This window comes from Pleurodeles waltl, chromosome 6 (genome assembly GCF_031143425.1).
Source record: "Pleurodeles waltl isolate 20211129_DDA chromosome 6, aPleWal1.hap1.20221129, whole genome shotgun sequence".
NCBI lineage: Eukaryota > Metazoa > Chordata > Amphibia > Caudata > Salamandridae > Pleurodeles > Pleurodeles waltl.
The window spans coordinates 24,132,979-24,153,143 of record NC_090445.1 but is presented as its reverse complement, the minus strand read 5'-3'; the positions used below and the strand labels follow the sequence as shown (position 1 = coordinate 24,153,143).

General features: G+C 46.3%; 1 protein-coding gene across 2 annotated transcripts in view; it reads right to left on the bottom strand.

Annotated features, from left to right (window-relative positions):
* The window catches only part of NUP214 (nucleoporin 214), a 387,516-nt gene that overhangs the window by 195,320 nt on the left and 172,031 nt on the right, over positions 1-20,165 (bottom strand). For both annotated transcript variants that reach the window (XM_069237075.1, XM_069237076.1), the window contains exon 25: positions 12,696-12,771. In XM_069237075.1, the coding sequence (XP_069093176.1) occupies positions 12,696-12,771 (76 nt within the window). The remainder of the gene's footprint in view (positions 1-12,695; positions 12,772-20,165) is intronic.

Here is a 20,165-nt window from a genome sequence, read left to right as displayed (position 1 = left end):
AGAGCCCTCCTTCGTCCTCGGATATCACCAGACCTTCTGAGTAGATTGTTACACTCCTCAAATATGCGATTGGCCAAGACTCCTCAGATCAAAAGGATGAACTATGCAGGGCGTTCCTTTTCTTACAATGTGCTTAAACTGTTGAATGTACTCCCCCTGAATAAGATCAATTTAAACTGAACTGAACTTTCGGAAAGGTGTGAAAACCTGGCTATTCGAAGAAGGGTGCCTGTAATTCCTCCCAGGATTCTTGTTCCATGGGTGACACTTATCACTGGTAGGAGGTCTATGGGTATCCATCAGCTTTATAAGTGCCATATAGTATAGTATAGTATAGTATCTGGCATTCCTCAGAGGGAGCTGCAGACCCCACTGCCCCAGGGCACATCTTGCACCTGGAGGTGGGAAAATTAACTATGCAGGAGGCCGTTACACGTTTCCAGGCAAGATACATCCCTGGGTGACCAGCCTGAAATGAACATAGCCTTAAGAATTCCGCCATCTTGTGTGTTGAGGAAGTAGGAATTCTGGGACAGGGTGATGCACACTATCCAAAGGAAGTGATCATCTATGGGGGTGCAGTGACCCCAAGGGTAAGTAGCTATTGGCCACTACCCTTCACTCCCCTTAACACCCCCTAAATTGAGTATTTAGGGGACCCCCTGATACCAGGACTTCAGATCTTCACTGGACACAAACGAAGGAGTGGACAAGAAGCCTGCTGAACTCGAGAACCGAGGAGCACGACTGACTTGGTGCCAAGCCTGCCTGCTTGCAATCGACCCTCGAGGAGCAACTGACCTGCAGCCTCCAAGAAACAGGGTGAGCTTCGCAAATCACCAAGAAGAACTTCCTTGAAGCAGAGGAGCTGCCTCCCTGCATCTACAGGCACACAAAGAAAGCACTGAGCTAAAAACCCGACACCGGACAGCACGACTGCACCCGAGCTGCCTAGCCCAAGCTTAAGTGGGTCAACCGTGTCCCCAGGCCCCACAGTAACAAAGCCCACCTTGAGTTCGCCCATGGCGGACTTCACAACGGCGTCTGCAGCCTATTTCTCCCCCCCTGCAACCATGACAGAAAAGGAGACAAAGACCTGACATCTCAGGACAGCTCTGCACTAGAGTCTGCCCCGGACCAAGGAGAAGAGAAACAAGGGTGTCTCCACGTCTGCCAGCCTGTGAGACCTGAGCCCACTTGTTGGTTTGGTCGGGCTGGACCCACAGTACACGCCTGCAGACTGTTTCTGCGGGCCACCCCTTCAAGGAACTCCAGCACCAGACCCAATGCCAGAAGACACAAATGCACCCAAGCACCACAGCCAGAGGAGAAGTGGACCGACGGTGTCCCCACAGTACCTCTAGGGTCAAACTCTTTTCCATTCCATTCCTGCATCAACTTTGTAACCTGACCAACCCCCAATAGACTTACATGGGGCATCCGAAGCTGATCTGCACCCGGCCGCCCAGCGCCACCCGAGGTGACCTGTTGGTGTGGCCTTGGACCTTCCCCCTACGTACCTTAAGTTCAGGAGATTAGTACTGTAAGTCACTGTACTGCACCTGGATGCAGTGCTTGTTCTTCAGCCATAGGTACGATTATCACATCTGAAAAATGCACTGTCAACTTTTAAAAACTAAAAATTCTTACCTTGAAATTCCGGTGACCACTGTATCAAAGTTTATATAAAAGTATGTGTTAGTTTTATAAATTAGTGTCAGAGTCAGATTTCTTTATTGAGTGTGTGTCTCACTGTATGAGTGTGTGCCTTACATGCTTAGGACATCCCTCTGATATGCCTAACTGCTCCACCTCACTACTGCAAAAGAGCATTTGGGATGTCATTTATGCCTCTGTAATATCTTGGGGTTTGCCTGGAGTCTTTGCAGAATGTACCTCCTTTTGGTCCACTGTTGAGGGGACTCGAGACGCGCCAGCTCCATGCCAGAAGTCATCCTGCTGTGTTTCTTTCCCCTCTTCTGCAGGTGCACCGAGAGCTGTGAGATCCTCAAACGTGCCGACCCACCGAACAAAACACCTACGCACCCATGCCCCCCAGCCTGAGTTAATTGAAACCAACGGTGTCTGTGTGGTTCAGAGAACCTCAAAAGCAGACCCCCCCCCGTTTGGGGTCTTCCATACTGGTCACCCAGTCCCCACTGGCAACCTTTTTATTTTTACAGGTACTTTTCTTCATTGACTTTAGCGTGTAGAATTTGAGGCTACTACAGCTAGACGCACTTCTGCATCCAGATACACCAGGGCAGTTAAACTTACAGTGCTGTTGCTTTCTTAGACCTTACCCCTACTTACCTTAAGAAGAACGGTCCTGTAAGTCGTTTGCAAGTGACCCTATGCAGTGTATTTTTCTCCCATGGTATAACATTACAGCATTTGAGGTTCATGTTTCAGATTTGACAACTGTATTTTCTGTATTTTTAAATATCGCTATCTCAAAAAGTACTTACCTAATCTTGAAGATCTTGGCGTCAAAATTAATATAAAAATCTGCTTTTTTTCTAAATTGCTCTAGAGTTTCTACTCAAGTGTGACTCACTTACTGACTGTGTGTTCAACAAATGCTTAACACTACCCTCTGATAAGCCTAAACAGCTCGCCCACACTACCATAAAAAGAGCATTTGGGATTAATAATTTATGACCTGTAAGGCAAAAAGAGTTGTCTGGCCTATCTGTGTGTTGTACCCCTACATTGGAACACTACATAGATAGACAGCTTCCTACAGCCAACATTGGGAACCCGTAACCCAAAGTCCTCTGTAGTTAAGTGATAAAACAGAAATGTCGGGACACACACAGCTGACCAGTGACAACAAACCATTTCGTAGTCAAAAGCTTGCACAGAAGCTTGCCTATTCCGAGAGGATTCACACTGATAACACCTTGTTAAAAGTCAACAAGAGTAGTGACATAGAATGACCAGCCTGCATAACTGCATTCAAAATGTTGGTTCTAACCTCAGCAAAGCTTAGAGGGAATTCAAGACTTTCAGTTGCCTTGTTTAACATCTCCTCAGAAGGGACTGCTGGATGGTCATTAGGAGTAACTGAACCAGAAGTGCTGAAAGTATCTAGGTTCCTGGGAAACAAGCCTGGGAACCTCTTCTGAGCCCTTTAAGAACAGATCAAAACCACCTCCAGCTCAGTGGCAGCAACGTCCTCAACCAAGGCATGATCAAGAACCAAGGGAGCCTCAAAAGAAGGTGACCTAGCAGAACTCGAGATTGGAGGCAGAAACAATGACATAGATGATACAGGTCTCAACAAACATGAGGAAGCGGGAAGAGAGGCTTTTGGTGGCAGAAGAACAGGTGTTGATGTGGTGTCAGGCTTGTTAGTGAAGTCTACAAGCACAGGGGAGGTACCCATAAGAAGATGTATGCTTCACAAAGTCGCAGGAGCCTTCAGCTCAAATGAGCAGCAGAGGGAGCTGGAGGAGGGTAGAGTGTAGGTAGGAAGGCTTGGATGAAACATGCAGCCTCATTGAGCACCACACCCTGACCTGGAAAGGATGGGAGATGAGCTGGCAGCACAGAACGTGGAGCCGGAGCAATGCCAGACACAAACATCTGTACAACACTGCTCTGAAAATGACATCAAGGTCAAAGTCAGAGAGTGACTGTCGTTTCGAAGAACTGTACCATTATCTGGACTGACATCTAGCCAAAGACGAGTCCTTAGGATGGTAAGCTCTGACCTAGAAGAATTCATTGAGAGACATATCACAGCACCATGCCAATCCCAGGAGCAAGATAAGAAGTGGCACGCATGGTCCCTGCAGTCTACAGACAAGGACTCACCTGACCCACTTCGGACATCAAAGGGAAGCAGGCACGGTCCGGGAGGAAGGGAGGGACCAACAGAGAGACACACAGACAGATACAAGACACACAGACACAGACACACTGACTGACACACATTCTCTCTCAAGGACAGACATTGTGTGAACCTGAACTTTAAGAAGAGTTCTGAGAACTGCAGGAATGGCACCTGTGGTAACATGACCTTTTCTTTAGAGACACTGTCCCTAAGCACTGCACTTGGAAAATAAGGAAAATGTTTTGGAAGGAAGAGCAACTCTGGATCTGCCTCAAAAGACACTGATATCAGTGTGCCGGGGCAGTGCTGTAAACGGTTCCATGTCATCCGATCCAGCGAAGCAAGACTTGGCCTTAAGTGCCACTGCGGGACAGCTACTTCAGATTTCTTTTTATTCAGTAAGTGCCTGGGAGATTCAAGAGGTGAGGAATCTGCATGAGGAAGTATTCATCAGAAAATGGGAAATAGTGCTGCAAGGGACTAAAATCTTGAATCAGAGGCATGTAATGTAAAATGTCACTGGAAGACTGTAAATGGGGTACAGAGATATACAAACGATTTGGTATCAGGGATAATGAAAATGTCACTTACCCAGTGTACATCTGTTCGTGGCATCAGTCGCAGTAGATTCGCATGTTCTGCAATAGCTCGCCATCTGGTGTTGGGCCGGAGTGTTACAAGTTGTTTTTCTTCGAAGAAGTCTTTCGAGTCACGGGACCGAGTGACTCCTCCTTTTGTCTCCATTGCGCATGGGCGTCGACTCCATCCTCGATTGTTTTTCCCCGCAGAGGGTGAGGTAGGAGTTGAATTGTAGTAATAGTGCCCATGCAATGGAGTGACTAAGTATGCACTTATTTAAGGTTGAGATGATACATATATAAATAATTGAAGGTAACTTCCAAACTGCTACAGGCTCCCGGGGAGGCGGGTGGGCACATGCGAATCTACTGCGACTGATGCCACGAACAGATGTACACTGGGTAAGTGACATTTTCAGTTCGATGGCATCTGTCGCTGTAGATACGCATGTTCTGCAATAGACTAGTAAGCAGTTATTTCCCCAAAAGCGGTGGATCAGCCTGTAGGAGTGGAAGTAGTCTGAAATAATGTCCTTAATACAGCTTGACCTACTGTGGCTTGTTGTGCGGATAACACGTCTACACAGTAGTGCTTGGTGAATGTGTGAGGCGTAGACCATGTGGCTGCCTTACATATTTCTTGCATTGGGATGTTTCCTAGAAAGGCCATGGTAGCACCTTTCTTTCTGGTTGAGTGTGCCCTTGGTGTAATGGGCAGCTGTCGTTTAGCTTTAAGGTAGCAGATTTGGATGCATTTAACTATCCATCTGGCTATACCTTGTTTTGAAATTGGGTTTCCTGCATGAGGTTTTTGAAATGCAATAAAGAGTTGTTTAGTCTTTCTGATGTTCTTTGTTCTGTCAATGTAATACATTAATGCTCTTTTGACATCTAATGTATGTAGTGCCCTTTCAGCTACGGTATCTGGCTGTGGAAAGAACACCGGAAGTTCCACTGTTTGATTTAGATGGAACGGTGAAATAACCTTTGGCAAAAATTTAGGATTGGTCCTTAGGACGACTTTATTTTTGTGTAGTTGTATAAAAGGTTCCTGTATAGTAAACGCCTGAATCTCGCTTACTCTTCTCAGGGAAGTAATGGCGATGAGAAATGCCACCTTCCAGGTTAGGAACTGTATGTCGCAGGAGTGCATGGGTTCAAAAGGTGGACCCATAAGTCTAGTTAGGACAACATTTAGGTTCCATGAAGGAACAGGTAGTGTTCTTGGTGGTATAATTCTCCTAAGGCCCTCCATGAATGCTTTAATGACTGGTATTTTATATAGGGAAGTTGAATAGGTAGTCTGCAGGTATGCAGATATTGCTGCAAGGTGAATCTTAATGGAAGAGAAAGCTAGGTTAGATTTTTGTAAGTGAAGCAAGTAACCCACTACATGTTCTGGAGTTGTGTGTAATGGTTGTATTTGATTAATATGGCAGTAGCAAACAAACCTCTTCCATTTACTTGCATAGCAGTGCCTGGTGGATGGCCTTCTTGCTTGTTTTATGACTTCCATACATTCTTGAGTAAGTTTTAAGTGCCCGAATTCTAGGATTTCAGGAGCCAGATTGCTAGATTCAGCGATGCTGGATCTGGGTGTCTGATCTTTTGGTTGTGCTGTGTCAACAGATCTGGCCTGTTGGGCAATTTGATGCAGGGTACCACTGATAGGTCTAGCAGCGTTGTGTACCAGGGTTGCCTTGCCCAAGTTGGTGCTATCAATATGAGTTTGAGTTTGCTTTGACTGAGTTTGTTTACCAGGTAAGGAAGGAGAGGGAGAGGAGGAAAAGCGTAAGCAAATATCCCTGACCAGTTCATCCATAGGGCATTGCCTTGGGATTGTTTGTGTGGGTATCTGGATGCGAAGTTTTGGCATTTTGCGTTCTCCCTTGTCGCAAACAAGTCTATCTGAGGTGTTCCCCAGAGTTTGAAATAAGTGTTCAGTATTTGGGGGTGAATTTCCCATTCGTGGACCTGTTGGTGATCTCGAGAGAGATTGTCTGCGAGTTGATTTTGTATCCCTGGTATAAACTGTGCAATTAGGCGAATTTGGTTGTGAATTGCCCAATGCCAAATTTTTTGTGCTAACATGCTTAACTGCGTGGAGTGCGTCCCTCCCTGCTTGTTTAGATAATACATTGTTGTCATGTTGTCTGTTTTGACGAGAATGTATTTGTGAACTATTATTGGTTGGAAAGCTTTTAGTGCTTGAAAAACTGCAAGAAGTTCTAGGTGATTGATATGCAGTTTTGTTTGATGTACGTTCCATTGTCCTTGTATGCTGTGTTGATCGAGGTGTGCTCCCCACCCTGTCATGGAAGCATCTGTTGTTATTACGTATTGTGGCACTGGGTCTTGGAAAGGCCGCCCCTTGTTTAAATTTATGTTGTTCCACCACAGAAGCGAGAGGTAAGTTTGGCGGTCTATTAACACCAGATCTAGAAGGTGACCCTGTGCTTGAGACCACTGTGATGCTAGGCATTGTTGTAAGGGCCTCATGTGCAGTCTTGCGTTTGGGACAATGGCTATGCATGATGACATCATGCCTAGGAGTTGTAATACCATCTTTGCTTGTATCTTTTGTGTTGGATACATGCGTTGTATGATGGTGTTGAAATTTTGAATTCTTTGTGGACTTGGAGTGGCTACTCCTTTTGATGTGTCTATTATGGCTCCCAGGTATTGTTGTACCTTGCGTGGCCGAATCTTGGATTTTGTGAAATTGACGGTGAACCCTAGTTTGAAGAGGGTTTGTATGATATGATTTGTGTGATTTGAGCACTCTATTAACGAATGGGCCTTGATTAGCCAGTCGTCTAGATATGGGAACACATGTATTTGCTGCCTTCTGATGTGTGCAGCGACTACCGCTAGACATTTGGTAAAGACTCTTGGTGCGGTTGTTAATCCGAAAGGCAGTACCTTGAATTGGTAATGTATTCCTTTGAATACAAACCTTAGGTATTTCCTGTGCGATGGGTGAATTGGTATATGGAAATAAGCATCCTTGAGGTCTAAAGTTGCCATGTAGTCGTGCAGCTTTAGCAATGGCAATACTTCTTGTAGTGTGACCATGTGGAAGTGGTCTGATTTGATGAAAGTGTTGACTACTCTGAGGTCTAGGATTGGTCTCAGTGTTTTGTCCTTCTTTGGTATCAGAAAGTACAGTGAGTAAACTCCTGTGTTTATTTGTGTGTTTGGCACTAATTCGATTGCATTCTTTTGCAATAGTGCCTGCACTTCTATCTCTAGGAGATTGGAATGGTGTGTTGTTAAATTTTGTGCTTTTGGTGGTATGTTTGGAGGGAACTGTAGAAATTCTATGCAATAACCATGTTGGATAATTGCTAGAACCCAAGTGTCTGTAGTGATTTTCTCCCATGCTCTGTAATAATGACCTATTCGTCCCCCCACTGGTGTTGTGTGGAGGGGGTGAGTGACATGTGAGTCACTGTTTAGTAGTAGGGGTTTTGGGGCTTTGGAATCTTCCTCTATTTCTAGGGAATTGCCCTCCTCTATATTGTCCCCGAAAACCTCCTCTATACTGTCCTTGGTAACTGGACGGTGTGGCTTGTGAGGTGCTGGCTTGTGTGCTTTGACCCCGAAACCCCCCTCGAAAGGGCGTTTTACGGAATGAGCTGTAATTCCCTCTGCTCTGCGGGGAGTAGAGTGCGCCCATGGCTTTGGCAGTGTCCGTATCTTTTTTGAGTTTCTCAATCGCTGTGTCCACTTCTGGACCGAACAGTTCTTTTTCATTAAAAGGCATATTGAGAACTGCTTGTTGAATCTCTGGTTTAAATCCAGACGTTCGGAGCCATGCATGCCTTCTGATAGTTACAGATGTATTAATTGTCCGTGCAGCTGTATCTGCAGCGTCCATGGAGGAGCGGATCTGGTTGTTGGAGATGGCCTGTCCCTCCTCAACCACTTGTTTTGCCCTATTTTGGAAGTCTTTGGGCAGATGTTCAATGAGATGTTGCATCTCGTCCCAGTGGGCTCTGTCATAGCGCGCAAGTAGTGCCTGGGAGTTCGCGATGCGCCACTGGTTTGCAGCTTGTGCTGCGACTCTTTTACCAGCTGCATCAAACTTGCGGCTTTCTTTATCTGGGGGTGGTGCATCTCCAGATGTGTGAGAGTTGGCCCTTTTCCTAGCTGCTCCTACAACAACAGAGTCTGGTGGCAGCTGTGTTGTGATGAAAGCCGGGTCTGTAGGAGGCGGCTTATACTTTTTTTCCACCCTTGGTGTGATTGCCCTACTTTTGACCGGGTCCTTAAATATGTCTTTTGCGTGCCGGAGCATACCAGGGAGCATAGGCAGGCTTTGGTAGGAGCTGTGGGTGGAGGAGAGTGTGTTGAACAGGAAATCATCCTCGACCTGTTCTGAGTGGAGGCTTACGTTGTGAAATTGTGCTGCTCTAGCCACCACCTGAGAGTACGCGGTGCTGTCTTCTGGTGGAGATGGTTTTGTAGGGTATGCCTCTGGGCTGTTATCTGACACTGGGGCGTCGTATAGGTCCCATGCGTCCTGGTCTTGGTCACCCTGGCTCATGGTGGTGTGAGCTGGGGAGTGTGATGGCGTTTGTGCTGGTGAAACGTTAATCACGGGCGGAGGAGAGGGTGGTGGTGTAACTCTTTTCACCACTTTTGGTTGTGGTACTTGTTCCGCCTGGAACTCCAACCTTCTCTTTCTCCTAATGGGGGGAAGGGTGCTTATTTTTCCTGTCCCCTGCTGAATGAAGATACGCTTTTGCGTATGGTCCGCATCAGTTGCTTGTAGCTCTTCCTCAAACCTATGCTTCTGCATTTGGGAGGTTAGCGAGTGCTCTTCTGTATAAGAGCCTGAAGCTGGGTCGCTTGCAGTTTGTTTCGGCGTCGAAACTGTGTCTGCGTGTTTTTTCGGCTCCGAGGTGACTTTTTTCCTTTTCGGTGCCGAAACCTCTCGGCGTCGATCTGTTTCGGTGCCGCTGTCTCGGCGTCGAGCCGTGTCCACACCGGCATCTCGGTGTCGAGGCTTGTCTCCAGCACTTTCTCGGTCCCGAGAAGGCTGCGTGCCGGTGTCTCGACCGGAGTCGGACGATCTCGGCACTGTTTGGGCCTTTTTCGGTGCCGACGGTCGGTCACCGATTTTATGGGTTGAGCCATGGCCTGGTGGCAGTGGCGTCCCCTGGGCCTTGTAAATGTTTCTTTGTGTGGTTTTCGACGTCTTACTCACGGTTTGTGTATCGTCGAATCCTTCGGAGTCTGAGTCTTGGATCGAGAAGGTACCTTCCTCTTCCTGTTCCTCGAACTCCCGTTGGGCTGTCGGTGCGGACGCCATTTGAAGTCTTCTGGCTCGACGGTCTCGGAGTGTTTTTCGGGACCGGAACGCACGACAGGCCTCGCAGGTGTCTTCGCTGTGCTCAGGTGACAGGCACAGGTTGCAGACCAAGTGTTGGTCTGTGTAGGGGTATTTATTGTGGCATTTGGGGCAGAAACGGAACGGGGTCCGTTCCATCGGCGTTCCTCAGCACGCGGTCGGGCCGACCAGGCCCCGACGGAGGATCGAAAAACTACCCCGAAGGGCACCGGAGCTCTTCGATCTTCGATGCGGTGTTGAATCTAAGTACGCCGATCCCGAACGCAACAATACCGACGAAAATCTTCCGAAATTAACTATTTTTTCCGTTCCGAAACTCGGAGCGACAGGAACACGTCCGAACCCGATGGCGGAAAAAAAACAATCGAGGATGGAGTCGACGCCCATGCGCAATGGAGACAAAAGGAGGAGTCACTCGGTCCCGTGACTCGAAAGACTTCTTCGAAGAAAAACAACTTGTAACACTCCGGCCCAACACCAGATGGCGAGCTATTGCAGAACATGCGTATCTACAGCGACAGATGCCATCGAACACTTTGATATTGCTGGCTTAAGCAGCAATCAGCAAAAATGTAAGCACAGAACAAGTCCAAAACAGAGTAAAATATTATATTTTTACAGTACATTCTAAGTACATGATCAATTAGTGTCAGCTTTTCAAGCTGAATGCACTGAACCGTGCAGGAGTGACAGCTTGGGTCACAAGTCCTTAGAAGGAGCCATAAAGAAATGTCTTTTGCTCTGCCTCTCTTGTAAGCAGTAGCTCAGATCTAGCCTTCTCCTCCTACGTAACAGCTCTCTGATTTTCGTCAGATTGCAGCTTTCCTCAATCAATACAGAGAAAGTGATTACTCACCCATTCCTTTAATTATTGTTATTCCATCAAACTTTTTTTGAATTGTGGGCATATAATCCCTTGTTAGTCTGTGGTCCAACGCTTCTGGCTAGCACATTAAGAGCTCTGTTTCTCTGACACACATTTACTAATTGAGGCAGGAATTACTCTGAGCCAACCCACTTCTTCTTGAGAAGGAGACACTGCCCTTCTATAGCACAGTTAGGGGGAAAGGGTGTTATGTTCTTCAGGTGCACTACACTACAATCCGGAGCAAGTATTGCTGGGTCCCTCAGTGGCGCAACAATACTAGTTTGGGCAACTCTCGGTAGCAACACTACAGTAAGGGCGTGTGGTTCTCTGTCCTTCTGTAGCACAGCACTACAATTAGGGGCAAGTTGTGCTCTATCCCTCTGTGGCACAACACTATTTGAGGCAATTCCTCTTCTGCCCAACTGTGGCATGTTACTAAAAGTAGGGGCCTTTTGTGCTCTGTGTCACAACACTACTTAGTTGTATAAGTGGGTGGCTTTGTATTTACATAATGTGAACCTAGCTAGGATTAGGGGTGGGCAATATATTTGGCTCCCCCGCAGAGTTGGTGGAATTTTGGCTACTCCACGTTACACTTGTAATGCGGAGTTCTGGCCAAATTCCAACAACCACCATGTGGCAGAGTTTTTTCTTGCAGGCGGCTAGCCAACAGTAAGTTGGAGAGCGAGTTTTGGCATCCCCTAGCTCGATTTTCTACTGCTAGGAGGGCACCCAGCGAGATTTTTCCTAACGCAGGTGGTTGTGACTGTTTAGGTTCAGAACGCTGCGGTTCAAGTAGAAAATCTACTTGAGTGGCAGAAAAATCACCTCAAGAAGTAACACCCTCTGGCACGCCGTGTGGTGCAGTTTGCACTGATTTTTCAGCGAAGAGCGAGCTCCTGATGCTAAAAATCAGCACAAGCAGAGCGACGTGCTTATTTCTACCCATTCGCGGAACGCCGCAGAATCTTGCAGAGTTTCCATGTAATGCCGCATGGTGAAACTGAGTTCCGCCCACCCCTAGCTAGGATGCAACAGAGTGCAGTACATTAAATAAGGGGCTGGGAGATGAGTACATCAAGTGAAGTTTACACAAATTTAGAGCACATACATTTAGGCACAGGGAGATTAATTGATTTGCCAAGAAGCAAATGACGTTGAGCCAAACGTCTGGGCCTGGGATTCAAACCTAGGACCCAGGTTCCAAAGTCTGCAGCTCTAGCCACTAAGTTACATATATTCCCTAGTTGGTGCAAGTAGTGTTCTACTCCTGTAAGAGACACCCTGCTAGTTGCAGCAAGAAGTGACCAGTCCTGCTAGGGTGTCATGTTTCAAACAAGTTGTGCAGCAACTGCTGCTTTGGCTGAACGTGTGTAAAGCTTCTTAGGCATTGCATACCTGACAGGGAGGAGACCGTAAGCTTAAGAAAATGTGCTCTACCTGCTTTGTTGCCATAAACAGAAAATGCTTCTGGATCGCTAGTGACAAGTAAGGGCTCTTTATGTGGAAATAAAAGCTTGCAACAGGTAAGGGCTCTCTCTGGAAATGGAAGCTTGCAGCTGGAGAGCTGCAAAGGGAAAATCTTAAACACTGGAGTCTGGTAACTTTCCCAACTCTCTGAATTCATACTTAGTGATACATAAATCCATTTTAACATAACTTTAAAAGTTTGTTAAAGACATAAAAACCTGATACCAGGTAAGAAACATGCTTCAAAGGGGGTGAGGACTGAACAGAAGGAGTGATAGTAGGTGCAGGGTGGAAAGGACAGCCCAGCAAATCACCTCAGAGGCAGGGCTATCAATTGTGCAGAAGATGCCTGAGACAATGGGGCCCAGCGAGGCAAAGGGCTTGGGCACTCCATGATGACTTACTACCACGAAAGGCCTCAAGAGTCCACCATTTCGTTGCTTTCATTAGGGCCCATGGAATCCCTTATACGTCACTGGATCATCAGCTGTGATGGAGGTGGAAGATAATGACACAAATCTAGATTTGGGAAAGAGTCTGGTGGATGTACTGTACTCTGGCACTGCAAATATATTAATGGTATACCTGCTTAGACTGACTCGTAGCCACGGTAGCCAGCACCTGCTGGATGGCTTGGGCTGCAGAATGTGGCACATTCGACCTTGAGAAAGAAAAGAAAGAACATAACTGTGTTATAAACTAGTGCAATGAATGACAACTAAGCACACAATTGATCAAAGCGACCTGAACACTTGCCCCTATTACCCTTCAAATCCCCTGTGAGCAACACGGCGAGGGACCGATGTTGTGACTGCAATACTATTAGTCGGTGCTTACCCTCATTCACATCTGGTTTGGAATTTCACAGTCGCATCCAGTACAGGAAAAACACATTTGTCGAAACAAAGATCACTCTAGAAAACTTAGTGGGATCCAGCGTGAGCATCCCTCCATACACCCAGGTCCTGTTGGAGCTCTAGGACCAACTGTTCTGAAGTATGGCAGACTCGTCTTTCCAATAACAAAAAAAGCGTATGCTCAGATAGGATGACTAGGTGCCGTTAAGGAGGGAATAAATACATAAAAAAATAAAATATTCCTTCTAGGGGAGACTATATATTTGTTTCCATCATTCTTTGCATGCAATAATAACATGCAGTTTGCAATCACTTTAATGTGCTAGATGGTGTTATTTGGTCCACGGCTCGGCAGTACTATATCGCAGCATATATACAGCGCTTACTACCCTTATGTGGGGTGCTGAAGCACTTGCCGACATGGGTAGTGTAGGCAGCTGGCTCTGTATATATTATACCAAAATGAGGTATAGTGTCAACAGAGTCCGGGGTTTCCCCATAGGCTTAACAGAGGCTAAATTATATAAAAATACTAATGCTCTCGTCTGTGGTAGTGTGGTCGAGCAGTTAGGCTTATCAGAGGGTAGTGCAAAGCATTTGTTGTACACACACAGTCAAGAAATGAGACACACACTCAATGACTAACTCCAGGCAAACTGGATCACACCAAACACTCACCCTCAGCTGCACAGGGGCAGCCAGGTGCAGGGTGCAAACACAGAGCTGGGCACCCAATGCTTTTCAATGGGGGGACCCCAGGGGTCACAGGATCACACCAAAGATGCTGCAGGCTGGGTCGAGGGCGTCGGTTCCAGGAAACCAAAGGCTAGACAGGCAGGGGTGGCGCCCGCTGGACGTTGCTGGACTGTCGATCGGATTCCCCAAGGCCAAGGGGCTGCGGGTGCAGGGGTCTCCTTGGATGTCGGGTATCTTTGTCAGATCCGGTCGTGGTCAGGGAGAGCCTCTGGATGCAGGCATCATTGTCTTGTCCAGGAGGGGTCAACCCAGGATGCACTTGAGGTCGGAATTGCCTGGGGACCTCCTCTGGACCGGTGGGCCACCTGGACTCGGGCCTTGGGAATCAGGTGCAAAGTGGACAGGGCTTGCAGATCCGAGGCGGTTCTTGAGTCCTTTTGGTGATTCCTTCTAGATAGGGCCACAGTCCTCTGGAGTTCTTGGTCCTCTACTGGGCAGGCAGTCCTCTGGGAGCGGTAGAGGTCGCTGGTTCTGCAGGATGCGTCGCCTCCTTGGAGCAGGGGTCTTTGAAGCTGCAGACAGGCTGGGAGGGCGGGGCCAAGTCAGTTGTTGTCTGGAGTGTTCACTGCTGCGGTCGGCTTAACAGTCCTTTCTTCTTGCTCCTGCTGCTTCTTCTTGAGGTCGCCAGGAATCTCCTGGGTAAGGTTCAGGGGAGCCACTAGATACTAGGTGTTACAATGGCTACACCCTCCCTGTATCCACTCTCCCTTCGGGGAGGGAATATAGGAAAGTACCCTCTTTTTGCCATGGTTACCCCTATTTTCTGCCTGTCAGTGTGTTTTGACTGTGTTCACTGGGATCCTGCTAACCAGGATCCCAGTGATTATGCTTTCTCTCCTCTAAATGTTGTAATTGCATACTGGTAACCCAGGATTTCACCCAGAATAGGCAGACTGGTGCACCCTTATAAGTCCCAAAATATGGTACCTAGGTACCCAGGGCATTGGGTTTCCAGGGGATCCCCATGGGCTGCAGCATTTCTTTTGCCACCCATTGGGAGCCTGTGCAAAGGCTTCTGCAGGACTGCCATTGAAGCCTGCGTGAAAAGGTGCATGGACCCTTTCACTGCCATTTACACTGCACCAGGTCACTTATAAGTCACCCCTATAGCAGGCCCTTCAGCCCTGAGGGCAGGGTGCAGAGTACCTGTGTGTGAGGGTACCCCTGCACTAGCAGAGGTGTCCACATGACCTCCAAGACAATTTCCCCGACTTCGTAAGTGCGGGGACGCCATTTTACGTGTGTACTGGACATAGGTCACTACCTATGTCCAGCTACATAATGGTAACTCCGAACCTGGGCATGTTTGGTATCAAACATGTTGGAATCATACCCCAATACTGTTGCCAGTATTGGAAGTATGATTCCATGCACTCTGGGGGCCCCTTGGAGGACCCACAGCATTGCTCCTACCAGCCTTCAGGGGTTTTCCGGGCAGCCTAAGCTGCTGCCACCCCTCAGACAGGTTTCTGCCCTCCTGCTTCTTGAACAGCTCACACCCAGAAAGGCAGAATAAAGGATTTCCTTTGGGAGAGGGGGGTAACACTCTCTCCCTTTAGAATGAAAATGTCACTTACCCAGTGTACATCTGTTCGTGGCATCAGTCGCTGGAGATTCACATGTTCTGCATAGCTCGCCATCTGGTGTTGGGTCGGAGTGTTACAAGTTGTTTTTCTTCGAAGAAGTCTTTCGAGTCACGGGACCGAGTGACTCCTCCTTCGGTCTCCATTGCGCATGGGCGTCGACTCCATCTTCGATTGTTTTCCCCGCAGAGGTTGAGGTAGGAGTTGTGTTGTAGTAATAGTGCCCATGCAATGGAGTGACTAAGTATGTACCTATTTAAGGTTAAAATAATATATATACAAATGTACAAAGTTGAAGCTAACTTCCAAACTGCTACAGGCTCCCGGGGAGGTGGGTGGGCACATGTGAATCTCCAGCGACTGATGCCACGAACAGATGTACACTGGGTAAGTGACATTTTCAGTTCGATGGCATCTGTCGCTGTAGATACACATGTTTTGCATAGACTAGTAAGCAGTTATCTCCCCAAAAGCGGTGGCTCAGCCTGTAGGAATGGAAGTGGTTTGAAATAACGTTCTTAACACGGCTTGACCTACTGTGGCTTGCTGTGCGGATAACACGTCTACACAGTAGTGCTTGGTGAACGTGTGTGGCGTAGACCATGTGGCGGCCTTACATATTTCTTGCATTGGGATGTTTCCTAGAAAGGCCATGGTAGCACCTTTTTTTCTGGTTGAGTGTGCCCTTGGTGTAATGGGCAGTTGTCGTTTTGCTTTAAGGTAGCAGATTTGGATGCATTTAACTATCCATCTGGCTATACCTTGTTTTGATATTGGGTTTCCTGCATGAGGTTTTTGGAATGCAATAAATAGTTGTTTAGTCTTTCTGATGTTTTTCGTTCTGTCAATGTAGTACATTAATGCTCTTTTGACATCTAATGTATGTAGTGCCCTCTCAGCTACGGAATCTGGCTGTGGGAAGAACACTGGTAGTTCCACTGTTTGATTTAGGTGGAACGGTGAAATAACCTTTGGTAAAAATTTAGGATTAGTCCTTAGGACGACTATTTTTGTGTAGTTGTATAAAAGGTTCTTGTATTGTAAACGCCTGAATTTCGCTTACTCTTCTTAGAGATGTAATGGCGATGAGAAATGCAACCTTCCAGGTTAGGAATGAAAATGTCACTTACCCAGTGTACATCTGTTCGTGGCATCAGTCGCAGTAGATTCGCATGTTTTGCAATAGCTCGCCATCTGGTGTTGGGCCGGAGTGTTACAAGTTGTTTTTCTTCGAAGAAGTCTTTCGAGTCACGGGACCGAGTGACTCCTCCTTTTGTCTCCATTGCGCATGGGCGTCGACTCCATCTTCGATTGTTTTTCCCCGCAGAGGGTGAGGTAGGAGTTGAATTGTAGTAATAGTGCCCATGCAATGGAGTGACTAAGTATGCACCTATTTAAGGTTGAGATGATACATATATAAATAGTTGAAGGTAACTTCCAAACTGCTACAGGCTCCCGGGGAGGCGGGTGGGCACATGCGAATCTACTGCGACTGATGCCACGAACAGATGTACACTGGGTAAGTGACATTTTCAGTTCGATGGCATCTGTCGCTGTAGATACGCATGTTTTGCATAGACTAGTAAGCAGTTATCTCCCCAAAAGCGGTGGATCAGCCTGTAGGAGTGGAAGTAGTCTGAAATAATGTTCTTAATACGGCTTGACCTACTGTGGCTTGTTGTGCGGATAACACGTCTACACAGTAGTGCTTGGTGAATGTGTGAGGCGTAGACCATGTGGCTGCCTTACATATTTCTTGCATTTGGATGTTTCCTAGAAAGGCCATGGTAGCACCTTTCTTTCTGGTTGAGTGTGCCCTTGGTGTAATGGGCAGCTGTCGTTTAGCTTTAAGGTAGCAGATTTGGATGCATTTAACTATCCATCTGGCTATACCTTGTTTTGATATTGGGTTTCCTGCATGAGGTTTTTGAAATGCAATAATGAAAATGTCACTTACCCAGTGTACATCTGTTCGTGGCATTAGTCGCTGCAGATTCACATGTTGAGCACAGTCCGCTGCCTGGTGTTGGGCTCGGAGTATTACAAGTTGTTTTTCTTCGAAGAAGTCTTTTTTGGTCACGGGACCGAAGGACTCCTCCCTCTTCGGCTCCATTGCGCATGGGCGTCGACTCCATCTTAGATTGTTTTCCCCGCAGAGGGTGAGGCTGGAGTTGTTTGCTATAAATAGTGCCCATGCAATGGAGTGAATACGTATGTACATAAAAAGTTTATAATAATTATTTACAAATGTTTAAGATTCAAGATTTACTTCTAAACGGCTACAGGCTTCCCGGGGAGGCGGGAGGGCACATGTGAATCTGCAGCGACTAATGCCACGAACAGATGTACACTGGGTAAGTGACATTTTCAGTTCGATGGCATATGTTGCTGCAGATACACATGTTGAGCATAGACTATAAAGCAGTTACCTCCCCTAAAAGCGGTGGTTTAGCCTGTAGGAGTTGAAGTAGTTTGGAATAATGTTCTTAGTACAGCTTGGCCCACTGTAGCTTGTTGTGCATTTAGTACATCTACACAGTAGTGTTTAGTAAATGTATGAGGCGTAGACCAGGTTGCAGCCTTACATATTTCGCTCATAGGAATGTTTCCTAGAAAGGCCATTGTAGCACCTTTCTTTCTGGTTGAGTGTGCCTTTGGTGTAATAGGCAATTCTCTCTTGGCTTTAAGATAGCATGTTTGAATACATCTGACTATCCATCTAGCAATGCCTTGTTTAGAGATTGGATTTCCTATGTGTGGTTTTTGAAAAGCTATGAACAGTTGTTTTGTTTTCCTGATTAACTTTGTTCTGTCAATGTAGTACATTAGTGCTCTTTTGATGTCTAATGTATGTAGTGCCCTTTCAGCCACGGAATCTGGCTGTGGGAAGAACACTGGTAATTCTACTGTTTGATTTAAATGGAATGGTGAGATTACTTTTGGTAGAAATTTGGGATTTGTTCTTAGAACTATTTTATTTTTGTGTATTTGAATAAATGGTTCTTGTATGGTAAATGCCTGTATTTCACTTACTCTTCTGAGGGATGTGATTGCAATGAGAAATGCGACTTTCCACGTTAAATATTGCATTTCACAGGAATGCATGGGTTCAAAAGGTGGACCCATGAGTCTTGTTAAGACGATGTTAAGGTTCCATGAAGGAACTGGTGGTGTTCTTGGTGGTATAATTCTTTTTAGCCCTTCCATGAATGCTTTAATAACTGGTATTCTAAATAGAGACGATGAATGAGTAGTTTGTAGGTAAGCAGATATTGCTGCGAGGTGTATTTTTATAGATGAAAAAGCGAGGTTTGCTTTTTGCAAATGTAGTTAGTATCCCACTATGTCCTTTGTAGAGGCATGCAATGGTTGGATTTGATTGGTATGGCAGTAGCAAACAAATCTTTTCCACTTAGATGCATAGCAGTGTCTAGTGGAAGCTTTTCTAGCTTGTTTTATGACCTCCATACATTCTTGTGTGAGGTCTAAGTGTCCGAATTCTAGGATTTCAGGAGCCAAATTGCTAGATTCAATGATGCTGGGTTTGGATGCCTGATCTGTTGTTAGTGTTGTGTTAACAGATCTGGTCTGTTGGGTAGTTTGACATGCGGTACTAGTGAAAGGTCTAGTAGAGTTGTATACCAAGGTTGTCTTGCCCATGTGGGTGCTATCAGTATGAGTTTGAGTTGGTTTTGACTCAATTTGTTTACTAGATATGGAAGGAGAGGGAGAGGGGGAAAAGCGTATGCAAATATCCCTGACCAACTCATCCATAGAGCATTGCCTTGTGATTCGCGGTGTGGGTACCTGGATGCGAAGTTTTGGCATTTTGCGTTTTCTTTTGTTGCGAACAAATCTATCTGGGGTGTTCCCCAAATTTGAAAGTAATTGTTCAGAACTTGGGGGTGAATTTCCCATTCGTGGACTTGTTGGTGATCTCGCGAAAGGTTGTCTGCTAGTTGGTTTTGGATCCCTGGAATAAATTGTGCTATTAGGCGAATGTGGTTGTGAATCGCCCACTGCCATATTTTTTGTGTTAGGAGACACAATTGTGTTGAGTGTGTTCCTCCTTGTTTGTTTAAATAATACATTGTTGTCATGTTGTCTGTTTTGACAAGAATGTATTTGTGTGTTATTATGGGTTGAAAGGCTTTTAACGCTAGAAATACTAAGAGTTCTAGGTAATTTATATGAAATTTTGTTTGGTGTACGTCCCATTGTCCTTGAATGCTGTGGTGATTGAGGTGTGCTCCCCACCCTGTCATGGAAGCATCTGTTGTTATAACGTATTGAGGCACTGGGTCCTGAAATGTCTGCCCTTTGTTTAAATTGTTGCTGTTCCACCATAGAAGCGAGAGGTATGTTTGGCGGTCTACCAACGCCAGATCTAGAAGTTGACCCTGTGCTTGTGACCATTGTGATGCTAGGCACTGTTGTAGGGGTCGCATGTGTAGTCTTGCGTTTGGGACAATGGCTATGCATGATGACATCATGCCTAGAAGTTTTAGCACAAATTTTGCTTGTATCTTTTGGTTTGGAAACATAGCACTTATTACCTTGTGGAATGCTTGAACTCTTTGTGGACTTGGAGTGGCAATTCCTTTTGATGTGTTGATGGTTGCCCCTAGATATTGTTGTGTCTGACACGGTTCGAGGTGTGACTTTGTATAGTTGATGGAGAAACCCAGTTTGTGAAGGGTTTGTATGACATATGTGGTGTTGTTTGTGCACTTTCTTACTGTGTTGGTCTTGATTAGCCAATCGTCTAGGTAAGGAAACACATGTATTTGTTGTCTCCTGATATGTGCTGCTACTACTGCTAGACATTTTGTGAATACTCTTGGTGCAGTTGTTATTCC